Here is a 12451-nt window from a genome sequence, read left to right as displayed (position 1 = left end):
CCATTCACAATCTTATTAACTTCAATCAGGTCGCCCCTCAACATCCTGCATTCTAGATCTTCATTCATAGCTTAAGTCCCCCATACCAGGCAACATCCTGGTAAGCCTTTTCTGTACCCTCTCCAAAGCATCCACATCTTTCTGATAGCCAGGTGACCAGAACTGTAGGTGATATTCCAGGTATGGCCTGGCTAAAGTTGTATAATGCTGCAGCATAATTTATCTATCCTTATATTCAATGTCCCTTCCAAGGAAGGCAAGCATGCCATTGGCCTCTTTTTTACAACTTTACCTAATTGGGCTACTATCTTCAGTGATCTGTGGACCTGCACATTGAGATCCCTCTGCATATCAATACTCCTAAGAGTTCTGCTGTTCACTGTAGAAATTCCACTTGTATTTAAACTTCCAAAATTACCTCACTTCCGGTTTTCCTTTTGCAATGGATTAGATTAGATTAGATTCCCTACCGTGTGGAAACAGGCCCTTCACCCCAACAAGTCCACACCGCCCCTTGAAGCGTCCCACCTAGACCCATCCCCCTATAACCTACACACCCCTGAACACTACAGGCAATTTAGTATGGCCAATCCACCTAGCCTGCACATCTTTGGACTGTGGGAGGAAACCATCGCAGACACGGGGAGAATGTGCACACTCCACACAGACAGTCGTCCGAGGCGGGAATCAAACCCGGGTCCTTGGTGCTGTGAGGCTGCAGTGCTAACCACTGAGCCACCGTGCCAAATATATATGGAGGGAGTATATATGGGGTTGAGTTTTAAGTTTTCCTCTTCCAGGTTTTCAAAGATAATGGATATCCAAAAAACTGGTCAGAAGATGCTACAAGCCCTGCCAAACTCAATGCTACCTTACATCAGAAACACATCTGAACTGACCACCGGGCATCAGAGTAGCACACAAACCCATAATCAACCCTACAACAACTGCAACCCAAACCAAAGACACACTACGGACATGACCAATGGTCATATACAAGATTCCCTGCAGAGACCACTATGTCGGACAAACAGGAAGGAAATTAACAAGAGTACGCGAACATCAATTGGCTACAAAAGACACGACCAATACTCTCATCTCTATCTACATGGAAAAGGAGAACCACCAATTCAATCAGGACAATGCCAAGATCCTGGGGCAAGCAAGGCAGAGACACGCACAAGAATTCCTAGAAATCTGATACTCTACGAAGAAAGCCAAATCAACAAACACACAGAGCTCGACCCCGTATACACTCCACCGCGCAAGAAAACCGGAAGTGAGGTAATCCAGCTCAATGGACTTCAGAGTTTAAATAACAGGCAGAAAAACACAACAGTGCTTCATTGGAGGCTGCACTGCTGATGTTACCAAGCACAGTAACGAAACGTCTGTGGAACAGTGAACCATTTTGGCAAGCCAGCCAACCTCAACACCACAAACTGAGCCACAAGTCTACTCCAAAACCTTAGAATCTTTATCATCTGCAAACTTACTAATTAGACCAGCTAGTTTTCCTCCAAATATTTTATGCAGACCATGAACAGCAGAGGTCCCAGCACTGCTCCCTGTAGAACACCACTAGTCGCAACCCTACATTCTGAAAAGAATCCTTATACTGCTGCCCTGTCTCTTATGGCTAAGCCAGTTCTGTATCCATCTTACCAGTTCACCCCGATACCAAATCACTTTACCTTTTGTACCGGTCTGCAATGAGGGACCTTGTTAAAGGTTGTACTGAATTCCGTGTAGGGGTCCTTGGCTCTGTGAGACAGCAGTGCTAACCACTGAGCCACCGTCTCACCTTGCTGTACTGCACCTTCACCCGAGGACTGCTGTTTTCACTATCTATGAGTATCTTAAAACTCTCAGTATTTTGGTCACTACTCCCAAAATAATTCCCCACTGAAATTTCACTCACCAAGCTGAGATCATTTCCCAAAACCAGGTCCAGTGTAAGCCCTTCCCTGGTTGGGCTGTTTAAATACTGTGTCAAGAAATGGTCCTTACACATTCTGTCTCATCCAAGCCCCTAGCACATATAGTCAATATAAGGGAAGTTAAAAAATCACCCACCACAACAACCTTAGATAATAAAATGTGAGGCTGGATGAACACAGCAGGCCCAGCAGCATCTCAGGAGCACAAAAGCTCACGTTTTGGGCCTAGACCCTTCATCAGAAAAGCTTTTCTGATGAAGGGTCTAGGTCCGAAACGTCAGCTTTTGTGCTCCTGAGATGCTGCTGGGCCTGCTGTGTTCACCCAGCTCCACACTTTGTTATCTCAGATTCTCCAGCATCTGCAGTTCCCATTATCTCTCGCCACATCCTCGACTCTTGTTTGTGGCCACAGAAATGCCAATCTATTTCCCTTGTGATTGAATCCCCTACAAGCACAGAATTTTTGCATGATTAGAACCGATGCAATGGAGGCTGAGGAACTGGGAGAATGGAAGAGTCTTTACAGGAAGCAGGATACAAAGATGTAAAGTCAAGGTAACTGTGGGAGTCAGTGGGTTTGTAGTGGATATTGGGTGGGCAGCCTACTCCCAGAAATGGAAACAGAGATGTCAAGGCGGGGGTTAAAGAGAGTCAGAGATGAACTAGGTGAAAGTGACAGCATGGTAGAAATTGGAAGCAAAATTGATACACTTTTCCAATTCTGGATGAGAGGGGAGAAGCAGCCCTCCTATATCTAAATCTAAATCATTTATATAAACTACAAACTGTAAGGACTCAACACTTAGCTTAGAGTTATAAAAATATCCTAACACCATCTCCCTCCACTTCTTGCTACTCTGCCAATTGCAGATCCAAATTTCCTGCAATTCCACAGGAGGGATTCAAGATAGTACCAACACCTGGTAACTCCGCGCGAGCTCCCTACAGCAGATCTAACTCTAACATTTCTTATAACCATTTACCCTGTGGCCTGTATGTCCTTGCTTACTATGATCTGCCTGTACTGCTTGCAAACAAAGCTTTTTCACTGTACTTAGGTACATGTGGCAATAAAATCAAATCAAATTCAGTCTCTGGTTAAATTGCAGATGGAATTGTGGGTATTGATCACAGCATGCTCAGTCTCTGCATGACTTAATTTCTGACATGAGATTTCTTTCTGAAATTGGTCTTTGCCCCTACTTCACTATATGCAAGAGGCCTAATACTTGTTTCCAGTGGCATAGAAACATTTGGCACATTGTGTTAACTGACACAACGTTCAAAGTATTTCAGGTGCCCCAGGCCCAGGGAATGAGCCTTCAAAAGTTAAATGCTGTCTCCAAGGATTTTATTCGACAAGGTGGCAAAATTAGGTCCATGTTCATTTTTGCAATTCAAATGACTAAAGCTCACTGGCTTCTCCAGACGGAATGCATTCAAACCTAAAACACTATATACCAATCTGAAAAGGTGTGGGTAGCGTAGCGAGATGAAACTTCCACATCATTAAAAAGATTTCTTCAAATTCTGGAAATGCTGAAATCATTTCACTTAGCTGAATGCTTACAAGTAAAGGTCACATTTATCCGACCGTATTTCTCTTACTTAAAAAACTGTGTGCAATTCAACAAAAAAGTAGCTTGAAAAGTCGGTCTATATCTGAATCATATGATGTAGCAACACATGACTTGTTCACATTACTTTATTGCCGAGGAGAGAACTGCGCCCTTGTTTGGCTTTAGACAGCTGGAAGTAATAAAACTGCTCATGATCATATCAATTGAGTATACTTTACACAACAGAACACGTAACGAGAAAGACATAGAAACCGTCATGTTAGTAGAACATGAAGTATACATTAATGCACTGGAACAAATACAAAACTTACATTTGTAAGTCCACATTACGTACACCTTCTCGAAGTTTGGATCGATTAACCCAACTATAATCTTAGTGAGTTGTTTAGATGGTCCCATAATCTTAATTTTATCCTTATTTTAAATCCACCAGAGAAGACGGTCCTGTGCGCTCATCATTATCTACAAACAGATGCTGCAGATTCATCAGTGATAATGGGAACTGCAGATGCTGGAGAATCCAAGATAATAAAATGTGAGGCTGGATGAACACAGCAGGCCCAGCAGCATCTCAGGAGCACAAAAGCTGACGTTTCGGGCCTAGACCCTTCATCAGAGAGGGCGATGGGGTGAGGGTTCTGGAATAAATAGGGAGAGAGGGGAGGCGGACCGGAGATGGAGAGAAAAGAAGATAGGTGGAGAGGAGAGTATAGGTGGGGAGGTAGGGAGGGGATAGGTCAGTCCAGGGAAGACGGACAGGTCAAGGAGGTGGGATGAGGTTAGTAGGTAGGAGATGGAGGTGCGGCTTGGGGTGGGAGGAAGGGATGGGTGAGATGATGAACAGGTTAGGGAGTCCACAGGTTGGACTGGTTTTGGGATGCATGGGGTGGAGGGGACGCATCATCCTCTGACACTTCCGCCATCTACAATCCGACCCCACCACCCAGGACATTTTTCCATTCCCACCCCTGTCTGCTTTCCAGAGAGACCACTCTCTCCGTGACTCCCTTGTTCGCTCCACACTGCCCTCCAACCCCACCACATCCGGCACCTTCCCCTGCAACTGCAGGAAATGCTACACTTGCCCCCACACCTCCTCCCTTACCCCTTTCCCAGGCCCCAAGATGACTTTCCACATTAAGCAGAGGTTCACCTGCACATCTGCCAATGTGGTATACTGCATCCACTGTACCCAGTGTGGCTTCCTCTACATTGGGGAAACCAAGCGGAGGCTTGGGGACCGCTTTGCAGAACACCTCCGCTCGGTTCGCAATAAACAACTGCACCTCCCAGTTGCAAACCATTTCCACTCCCCCTCCCATTCTTTAGATGACATGTCCATCATGGGCCTCCTGCAGTGCCACAATGATGCCACCCAAAGGTTGCAGGAACAGCAACTCATATTCCGCTTGGGAACCCTGCAGCCCAATGGTATCAATGTGGACTTCACCAGCTTCAAAATCTCCCCTTCCCCCATCGCATCCCAAAACCAGCCCAGTTCGTCCCCTCCCCCCACTGCACCACACAACCAGTCCAGCTCTTCCCCTCGACCCACTGCATCCCAAAACCAGTCCAACCTGTCTCTGCCTCCCTAATCTGTTCTTCCTCTCACCAATCCCTTCCTCCCACCCCAAGCCGCACCTCCATCTCATACCTACTAACCTCATCCCACCTCTTTGACCGACCTATCCCCTCCCTACCTCCCCACCTAGACTCTCCTCTCCACCTATCTTTTCTCTCCATCTTCGGTCCGCCTCCCCCTCACCCCATCCCCCTCTCTGATGAAGGGTCTAGGCCCGAAACGTCAGCTTTTGTGCTCCTGAGACGCTGCTGGGTCTGCTGTGTTCATCCAGCCTCACATTTTATTATCTGCAGATTCATCTCTGTTCGTCTTTAGAAGAATGAGTGCCGCGACAATCATCTCTTCAAACGGTTAAGACAAATTGACTCCTAACTAATGACTGCAATGTAGTTATTTATAATGCCACAATATCCAATGAAATTACGGTCTATACGATGTTGCTTTTAAATGCACGCATTAACATTCGTAATAAAAGTGTCTGTGCAGCTGCAAGACCATCCTGCAGGCATACAAGGGATTGTTTCTTAGCAACTATTGCTCTTAGTTTCTTCATTCGAAACGACAGCCTGTTGGGAATGACTAAAAATCTTACCCGCTATGTCCCATAACTGCAGTCGAACTACAGTCTCCGAGTCCCAGTTGAGTACTTTGAGAGCGAAATCCACGCCAATCGTAGCTCGATAATGTTGGGAAAAGTTTTGGTGCACGTAACGCTTGATGATACTGGTCTTTCCTACACCCAGATCGCCGATGACCAGTATTTTATAGAGGTGCTCGGTCTGGCTTTTCTGCATTTTCGAAGTTGCTGGTTCATAACCTGTCCTGTATTCTCCTTTCAATGAGACGATTGTAACTGTGCCTGGGCAGCAACGCCCCTCGCCCAGGCTGACAGCACGATGGGGAATGTTCGGTCAGTGTGTGAATACGTGCAGCCCCACTGCCAACTCTCCTACTGTTAGGGCCCCGACCGCATCAGTACTCGGTTATGTAACTGCTAAGAATGTGAACACAACAGTGGAATAAGATAATTTACTGCACTCAGGCCTTTCCCTCTTACTTTTCGATACTGCAAGATGGATTTTTACACGCCCCCAGCAGTCAGAAATTCTAATGGTTATGGCCCAAAGTACGTGCCTTAATTTGTTACAAACTGGCACAGCAAGCAACATCTTTAAGATAAAGGGACGTAGGACACTGAGAATGTTGGGTTTGGGAAAGACTCTTCAGCCCATGGACAGTTCTGAAAATTTCTTGTGCACTCACTGTTGACTCCTGGAAAGGCCTGTCCAAATCGTCTTAAATACATATACATTGAAAACAGAACATTCAAATTTGTGAATATTTCTATGCTTACTTCTAATGAAATTCCTCCTTCCTGGCTTAAATTCCCCCCCGTAACTCCCTTATGTATTTTACTTACTTGCCTTCAAGTGCAATAATGAGATTCTATCAATTACTCCTTGGTGATTGTAAATTACACATTCTAATTAAAAATTGTTAAAAAGAGAGACAAGATGTCCAAGATTTTTGTCTTACAGTGCAGCTGTAGGAAACTGAGGCTTGCAAGCAAGGTTGAGCACAATCAGCATGCTGCCAATGCTCAATGTGAGGTATTTCACTCCATTCATCAGATTGTAAGGCATTAAGAAGCTTCTATCACATTACTCATGGTGGTAGACAAAGCCATTTGGCTTAACAGCAGCATCCTTTCGGTGGAGAATACAACCTGTGAGTTACTGCAGCACAGCACGAGACAGCTAGCTTCAGCTTTCATTCAAGTTTTCCAGGAACACCTTCCCCCTTCCATGGTAACCTGAGGTAAGCTGTCTGATATGTCCTTTGAGTTTTTGTAAATAAAGCATGTGAAGATGTAATAATGCAGGATAGTTTATATATGTTCTAATTCAGTGTATAAACAAGGGACAAGAATAGACCATTCAGCCCTTTGAGCCTGTTCTGCTATTCAGTAAGATTGTGGTTAATCAGATTTTAACCTCAACTCTACATTCCAGCATATCTCCAATATGGTTACATCTTCTTGGTAAGGCAGAGATAGATTCTTGATTAAAAATGTGAAGAGATTATGCATTCACTCCTTTTTGAGAATGGGGATTTCAAAGACTCATGTTCCGCAGAAAAATAAATTTCCTCGTCCATCTCAAATGAGTGACCCCTTGTTTTGAAACCATTATTTCGAGTTTAGATTCTCCCACCAGAGGAAACATCCATTTGACATTCACCCAGTCAAGTCCCCTCAAAATTTTATACGTTTCATTGTCAACTCTGACTTTTCTAAAGTCCAGAGGATACAGGCCTAACCTTTCATTATAGGGTAGCCTCTTTATTCTAGGTGTCAATCTACTAAATCTTTTTAATAATGGCCAGAGATTCTGTAAATAATAAAAACAATTCTGTAGCCACATTTTCAAATGATTGTACAGAAAGTCTGTGCAAATGTGGTGCTTTGGTTTCAGAAATCCGAAACACTTATTTGAGTTAGCTATATGTTCTCATATCAGTTGAAATTCTACAAAAATTCATTCGTGATTACTTCTTTACATTTTTACTCTAATTATACAGCTGAGCTTGAAGAGTTCATTTACTTTTTGATATATGATATTAAGCACAGAATTACATCTTTGTCAGAGGCACCTTTTCACAAGGAACATTTATTTATTTCTTAATGGCACATATCACTTTAAGTACCTGTATGAAAATCCATTCTAAAATGTATGCACACAGTTTCTTAGGTGAAATTATTTACTTTTTGTAAGCTGAAATAATACTGAAAGTTGTTATATAAATACAAATATTCTATTTGATGTGAGCAATTTGCTTAGAAAATCACATAGCAGCCCTTTGATCATGTCCTTAAGATAAGCATGAATAAAAAATATTCAGTGAGGACCAAAAACAACAACAGCTGCTAGGAACTAAAGTGAGTTAGATTATTAACAGATCAAAAACAGTTACACTAAATCTAATTTATACTAAGCTAACTGAGCCAAGTTTCTGGAAAAGTTGGGCAATGGAGCAGCTGTCAGGATTATGGATGGGGTCACCCCTAAATTTAAAATTGTGGGTGAGGATGAGAAAAGACCATGACCCTAGAAATGGCCTCAAAGTCCCAGCCTTGAAGTATGCTACATTATTTTTACTGAATACATAAGATGCAGTTGTTGAAGATTAGGCCTGTCAATTGACAGTGAATTTTTGACAACTACTGGCAAAGATTGTTGGTGGATGGCCCAGACAGAACATCTGATGAATATGCTGTGCTTCACTAATGAGCTGTTGAGATCCAGGCTCTTTCATTGTAATGCACTTTTATACCTCGTTGCCATTTAAAAAAGTCTTATTTACTGTAATCCTCTGTATCCATTATTTGATGGCATATGCATTTATTGTGTAAGTTTTCACTATTTCATATCGCTGAATATGGTAGCTTACAGCAGGAGAGTCCAAAATAGAGGGCATAGGTTTGAAGGGGAGAAGAGAAAAGATTTAAAAGGGTCCTGAGGGGCAACTTTTTCCTCAGTGGCGAATGTATGCAATGGACTGCCAGAGGAGGTGGTAGAGATTGGTACAATTACAACATTTAAAAGACATTTGAACATGTCCATGGACAGGAAAGGTTGAGGGGGATATGGGCCAAAAGCAGGCAGATGGGACTAATTTAGTTTGGGAAACCTGGTCGGCATGGACAAACTGAACTGTAGGGTCTGTTTCCATGTTGTATACCTCTATTACTCTAATTCACTAATGGGAGGAGAGAATGAAATGTAATGATATTGTCATTGGATTAGGCTAGTAGTCAAGAGTCCCGTGCCAATGTTCTGGGATTGAGGGTTCAAATCTCAGCATGGCAGACAGTGCTGTTTGAATTAAATGAAATATGGAATTAAAAAAATATATAATGACAACCATTATCAGAAAACCCCAGAAAGTTTCCTAATGTCCTTTAGGCCAGGAAAATTGTTCTTACTAAGGCTGACCTACATGTGAGTCTAGACCCACAACAATATGGTTGACTTTTAACCACCATCCTAAATGGCATAGCAAGTCATTCAGTTGTAGCAAATCACTGGAAAGGAAAAAAAAACGAATGAAACCAGAATGACCACCAGGTATCAACCTAGGCACAGGAAACAATAATGGAAAACTCAGACCTCTTGAACACGCCGAAGCCCTCCTTACTCACATTTTGCATGTATCTATATTAAAATCCCTTCTGAAATATACGAATGGTCCCACAGACTGATCAAGCAACAGCCTGACAAGTCCTATTCATTGAACCATTTTAATGTTCCAAACAACACTATCATTATCCTTGGGTATCTTGTGGCCCATTGACAAGACAGACCTAGCAGAGGTGGCAGCAGTGATATACAGTCACAAGGGAGTTGCTCTGGGAGTTCAAAATTAACTGTGGACCCCATGAAGTCTTATGAGCAAGGAAACATTTTGCTCATTCTCCCTCATTGGCTGATGACTCTGTCTTCCTTCATGTTGATCCCTTGGAATAAACACTCAGGGTCACAATGTTGCAGAATATATTCTGGATGGAATACTTCAATGTCAATGTCAATCAAAAAATGACTTGGAAGCACCACTATGGACTAAAATAGCCAAATCTTTATGGATATGGCTGCTAAACTAGGTCGGCAACAGATAGTGAGTAAATCAACAAAAGGGCAAAAGAACTTGCTTGACCTCATTCTCACTAAGCCAACTTTTACAAATGCATCTATTCATGACAGTATGTGTAGAAGTGAGCAATGCACAGATTTCATAGAGATGAAGACTCAACTTCATATTGAGGATACCCTTTGTTGGGATGTTTGGCTCTACCATCATGTTTAAAAGGATAGAATTCAAACAAACAAAGCACTCAAGGAGGCCATCCATGAGACATGGCATGCAACAGGCATCAGCAGAATGGTATTCACCAAAAATCTAACTTCTGGTCTGGCATATTTCTCACTCTAAGTAAGTTAGGAAATCAATCTTGATCCAATGAAGGGTGCAGGAGCACATTCCAGGAGCAGTACCAGATAACTTAAAAAATGATTAAGCGATAGCAGGAACTGCAGATGCTGGAGAATCTAAGATAACAAGGTGTAGACCTGGATGAGGTTTAGGCCCGAAACGTCAGCCTTCCTGCTCCTCTGATGCCGATCGGCCTGCTGTGTTCAACCAGATCTACACCTTGTTAACCTAAAAAATGAGATGTCACTCTGATGGAGCTATAACACAGAATGATTTACGTTGCCTAACAGTGGAAACAGCATATAATGAACAGGGCCAAGCAATTTTGAAATCAGATCTAAGCTTTGAAGTCCTGCCACATCTGGTCATGAACAGTGGTAAACAGTTAGACAACTAAACAGGAGAAGAAAGCTCGATGAATATCCCTATCCACAATGATGGGAAAGCCCAGCACAGTAATAAAGACACTGAAGCATTCACATGCATCTACAGCCAGAAGTACCAAATGAGTAATATACCTTGGCATCCTGCTGCAGTCCCCAGCCACACATGCTAAACTTCAGCTAATTCAATTCATTCCATTTAATATCAAGAGAATGAAGGCACTGGACTGTGAAAACATTCCAGCATTATTCCTGAAGACTGGTAGCCCAGAACTAGCTGTGCCCCTAGTCAAAGTGTTCCAGTGCAGCTACAACACAGACATTTACCCCAAAATGTGGAACATTGCTAAGTTATGTCCTGCGCACAAAACACAGAACAAATCCTCCCTTCAAATTCACAGAAGGGCCCATCTGCAGCCCTATCAACTTACAAACAAATAACTTGTTCACTGACACACAGTTTGGGTCCCTTGAGGGTCTTTGACCTTTTGATCTTATTGCAGATGAAATCCAGAGGTGAGGAGACAGTGATTGCCATTGACATGGAGGCAACTTCAAGGAGCCCTATCAAAACCAGAGTTGATGGGATTTTGGGGGATGGTGGGGGGGGGGGGGGGGGGGTGGAAGCTCTCTGCTGATTGGAGCCATGCATGACAGTTACAGTTGCTGGGGGTCAATTATGTCAATCCAAGGGCTTCTCTGCAGAAGTTCCTCAAGGTAGTATTGCAGCCCAACCATCTCCAGTTGCTCAATGACCTTCCCTCCACTGTAAAAGTTACAATTGTGAAATCACCAGTGAACATCCCAATGTTCAGGAAATTCAGGGTTCCTCAGATACTGCAGCAGTCTATGTTTGTAAGAAGCAAGACCTGAACAATATACAGACAGCAAGTAATATAAGCGCTACAAAAGTCCCAGGCAATAATCATCTCTAATAAGATAAAGTTTACTCATTAATCCTTGATGTTCGTTGGGATTATCATTCCAAACTATCAATATCCTGGGAGTTACCATTGACGAAAAACTGAATTGGACTAGCCATATAAAATATTGCAGCTACAAAAGCAGTTCAGGCTAAGAATTTTGCAGATGTTATTCACGTCCTGATTACCAAAAACCTGTCCACCATTTGCAAGATACAAGTCAGAATTGTGTTGGAATACTCCCCACTGGTCAGGATGAATACAGCTCCAACATTATTCAATTCCATCCACAACATATTTGTTCAATTGGCATCACATCTACCATTTTCAATATTCACTCATCTCAGTGCTGATGCATAATGGTCAGATGGTAGGAAGGAATGCCAGATTTTGTCCTGATGGTAGACCTGATGGTTACGAGTGTGCAGTCATGGACATGATTTTCTCAAGACAGCTTGAGTTATTGGCACCAGACCCTGAAGACGATTTAGGGATAATATGAAGTTCTAACCAAGTGAAAGCCTATCACATGTTAAACTGTCTCAATGTTATCCCCCAGAGCTGAGTGTCACTGTCTTAAGCAATGAATGGCTTTGCTGCAAACTGGACATTAACAGCCACATACCTGCCAAAATCTTACAACTTCATCCAGCTTGTTCCTCCAACATATAACACATCCTGAAGCCCGGTTACTACAGTTTTCCAAGCTTGCTTCTCCACCAACTACTTAAAATCATTCAGGGTGGTACAGTGGTTGGCACAGCTGCCTCACAGTGCCAGGGACCAGGGTTTGATTGCAGCGTTGGCAGACAGACAGTCTGTGGAGTTTGCACATTCACCCGGTGTCCATGGGGGGGTTTCTTCTGGGTGCTCCAGTTTCCTCCCATGGTCCATAATTGTACAGGTTGTGTGGCTTGGCCATGATAAATGCAGGGTTACAGGGATGGGGTAGGGGACTATGTCTGGCTGGAATGTTCTTCAGAGGGTCAGTGCAGACTCAATGGGCTGAATGACCTCTTTCTGCATTGTAGGGGCTCTATGATTATATATTAAA

General features: G+C 43.1%; 1 protein-coding gene across 2 annotated transcripts in view; it reads right to left on the bottom strand.

The window, feature by feature from the left end:
• Nucleotides 1–6147, bottom strand: part of LOC125453669 (ras-related protein Rab-38) — a 48792-nt gene extending 42645 nt beyond the window's left edge. Inside the window, exon 1 of one of the 2 annotated variants that reach the window (XM_048533517.2) lies at nucleotides 5695–6147. In XM_048533517.2, coding sequence (XP_048389474.1) covers nucleotides 5695–5896 — 202 coding nt within the window. In that variant the 5' untranslated portion in view covers nucleotides 5897–6147. Of the gene's footprint in view, nucleotides 1–3831; nucleotides 3940–5694 lie in introns of those variants that run through there. The other variant, XM_059646561.1, reaches the window with a different exon arrangement.
• Nucleotides 6148–12451: the final 6304 nt, after the last annotated feature.

The sequence above is a fragment of the Stegostoma tigrinum genome, chromosome 6, assembly GCF_030684315.1.
Source record: "Stegostoma tigrinum isolate sSteTig4 chromosome 6, sSteTig4.hap1, whole genome shotgun sequence".
NCBI classification, from domain to species: Eukaryota; Metazoa; Chordata; class Chondrichthyes; order Orectolobiformes; family Stegostomatidae; genus Stegostoma; species Stegostoma tigrinum.
Note: the sequence above shows the minus strand (reverse complement) of the source record. Positions and strands in the feature narration are given on the sequence as shown.